Here is a 2,689-nt window from a genome sequence, read left to right on the forward strand (position 1 = left end):
TTTCTAAATTGTTTATTATTGCGTTAATTGAAATAAATCTTGGCACTTGGATCCTCATAGTAAATTGAACACGTAGCCACGTATTTCGAGGTGAGAAGTGTTCCAGCATGTTTAGTTACACTTGACCTTGGCGAATTGTTATATTATAAGGGAGGGGGGGAGTGGTGTCTTGAGTGTGGTTTTAAGAGGGGAGGGAGGCTTAGTATTTGTTTACTATGTAGTTACTAAAAACAGTACAGATTCTGGCGGAAAAGGAAATGAGTTTTGCCATTCTTTTAAGGAAACATTGTCGCAATAGAGGAGACGAACTTAATAGGGAGGAAAAAGTTTTATATCTGACCTTCAAAAGCATGGATAAAAGACTTGGGTGGAAAGTTAGCCAAATTTTCACGACAAATTTTTTTTGAAAGGTAAATCTAAATGAGTTCGTCAGGCAAACTGACGGGCCCCCCCCCCACGCTGGGAAAAATTTATGGAGAAGTGACGGTATTCGTGGCATGTAAAACGTGTCATATTTTCTGTTCATGATAAATTGAAAATGAGCTCTTAGAGAGTCATAATAATAACACAGGGTGTTTGTTTTTCATATGGTTTACTGCTGCTGGCTGTGGCGAATTATACCGCCATGTGTCATTAAGCAGAGTATCATGTTTGTTTGATGAAATATGCCACCGCTGCAAATCAGCCTAATTGAGTTCACTGGCCATCATTGACTTCTAGATAAAAAGATAATTCAGGATTGAAAACAGTTTAGCCCGAAGAAGACGATGGCTTCACCCACTTCGACCGTCTTGTGGAATATTTCCTCCCCCTCTCCAGAGAAAACGTCAGCGCAATCATTGCCAACGCCGACAATTGGATTTGACGTGGATTCGTACGAACAAACGTATAACACCGCCTTGGCTATTCTCTTTTCGGGTGTGATCTTTTTTGGGGTCCTGCTCAACTCTATCATTGTCTTTACCGTGTATCGCTGGCCAGAAATGAGGACACCTTGCAATCTCCTCATCGTGAACATAGCTGTGGGCGATCTGGCAGTTGCTTCCTTAGGAGCACCTCTGAGGATCATCGAAGCGTTTGTGGGATGGCCGTTTGGAAACTTTCTATGCAGCGTCCTGCTTCCTCTTCTCGAAATGTTTGTTACTGTATCGGTTGTCACGCACACGACTATCGCCCTGGAAAGGTTCCGTGCCATTGTGCGACCCTTAAAAACGCGTTTATCACTTCGAAACACCAAGCTCGTTATCTTCGCGATATGGCCGGCGTGCTACGTAACTTCTGCGCTTCCGATAGCCCCCGTTTTAAAGGTTCAAGAGATTGACGGTTTGGATCGGTGTTATCCACAATGGCCATTTGAACTCTATCGTCCGATATACCAAGTATATTTAGTGACATTGTTCATCGCCGTTCCCCTTGTCATACAAACTATGGCATACTTTAGGATCATGAAGGCACTACAAAACAGATTGACGCCGATGTGTGCCATGGCGTTAGACCGAAATATACTGTCTCGCGCGATACAATACCAAAAGCGCCGACGTGTTATCAAAACTCTGGCGATTATGGTGTTTGCGTTTCAAGTTTGTTATATTCCTCGAGCGGTGATGCTTATGTTTTATGAGTTTGGCATAAAAAGCGTGGACTGGACCAGCTTCAAATATGCTGATCTTGTGATTCTTATAATCTATTACTTAAAACACGTCTTGAATCCGATCATTCTTTTTGCATCAAGCAGAGACTTTCAACGCTGGAGCTGTCTTCAAATTTTTTGCCGTTGATATCTTTGCATGCGGCAGAAGAGATCATTCTTAAAAGCTCGTGACCTTTAGCACGTGGATGTTTTTAAGACTGACAGAAACTTTTCGTCAACGATTTAATTTTTTTTATGAATGGTTAAAGGTTACTTCGAAACTTGACTTAGCGAGCAACACTTGACAAAGAAATGCAACCATTTATTATAATCAAACAGATACTGTTTTTCATCGAAAAAACAATGGTTAAAAACATTTAAAACAACTCGGGATGGTGTTTCCTTAGCTGTTTTGAGCTATATGTGGAATGACATGTTCGATTCGGATGGCTGCCGCTTAGTGCCGGATACGATTTGATTCCATGGTTTTTGGTTTCCTTCTCTTTTCCGCAAAATGCCTTTTTATGTGTTGGCGATTGCGGTCGAAATTAAGTTGTAAACTAATACCAGAGTCAAAGTTTGAACTCTTAAAAGTTAGAAAACTAAAACCCAGAGGTGAAAAAGAATAAATCTGAGATTGTCTGTCTGAATTTAGCGAGGAAGGAAGTTTATGTCAGATGAAAGTCCTATTACATAACGCATTAGACCTTTCAATAACTTCAGTCTTCTGGGCAAACAATTCACTAAATTTTTCCTCCAGATTATCGCGGTCGTCATGCTATGGCGCTCTAATTTTTCTAATCTGTAATTCTGCAATCGTTAAGGGTAACAATAGAGCATGGACAGCGCAATGAGACGCATTTTCTTTGTTTAATATGTTAACACTTTGAGCTAACAAAGTAGTTTTTTTTATGATCACATGTATGGCATTAAAGTGCACTTGCAGCAACTTGAATCTCTCAGGGGCTTAATAGTTTCATTCAAGGCTCGTTATAGTCTTAATTCCATTTCTTGTGCGTGGCAGCCCCATGAAATGTCCCTGATTGACGCTGAAAACTT

General features: G+C 40.7%; 1 protein-coding gene across 1 annotated transcript; it reads left to right on the top strand.

Annotated features, from left to right (window-relative positions):
- On the top strand, positions 1-2,280 carry LOC113674334 (neuropeptide Y receptor type 2-like). The gene has a single exon (XM_027190816.2). It carries the CDS (start codon positions 768-770, stop codon positions 1,776-1,778), a length of 1,011 nt encoding a protein of 336 aa, XP_027046617.2. The 5' UTR covers positions 1-767; the 3' UTR covers positions 1,779-2,280.
- Positions 2,281-2,689: the final 409 nt, after the last annotated feature.

This window comes from Pocillopora damicornis, chromosome 13 (assembly GCF_964200805.1).
Source record: "Pocillopora damicornis chromosome 13, jaPocDami1.2, whole genome shotgun sequence".
Lineage (NCBI taxonomy): Eukaryota > Metazoa > Cnidaria > Anthozoa > Scleractinia > Pocilloporidae > Pocillopora > Pocillopora damicornis.

Bases quoted from the DNA above. Each gene is read 5' to 3' on its own strand.
- LOC113674334 (XM_027190816.2), top strand. From the start codon at position 768: ATGGCTTCACCCACTTCGACCGTCTTGTGGAATATTTCCTCCCCCTCT.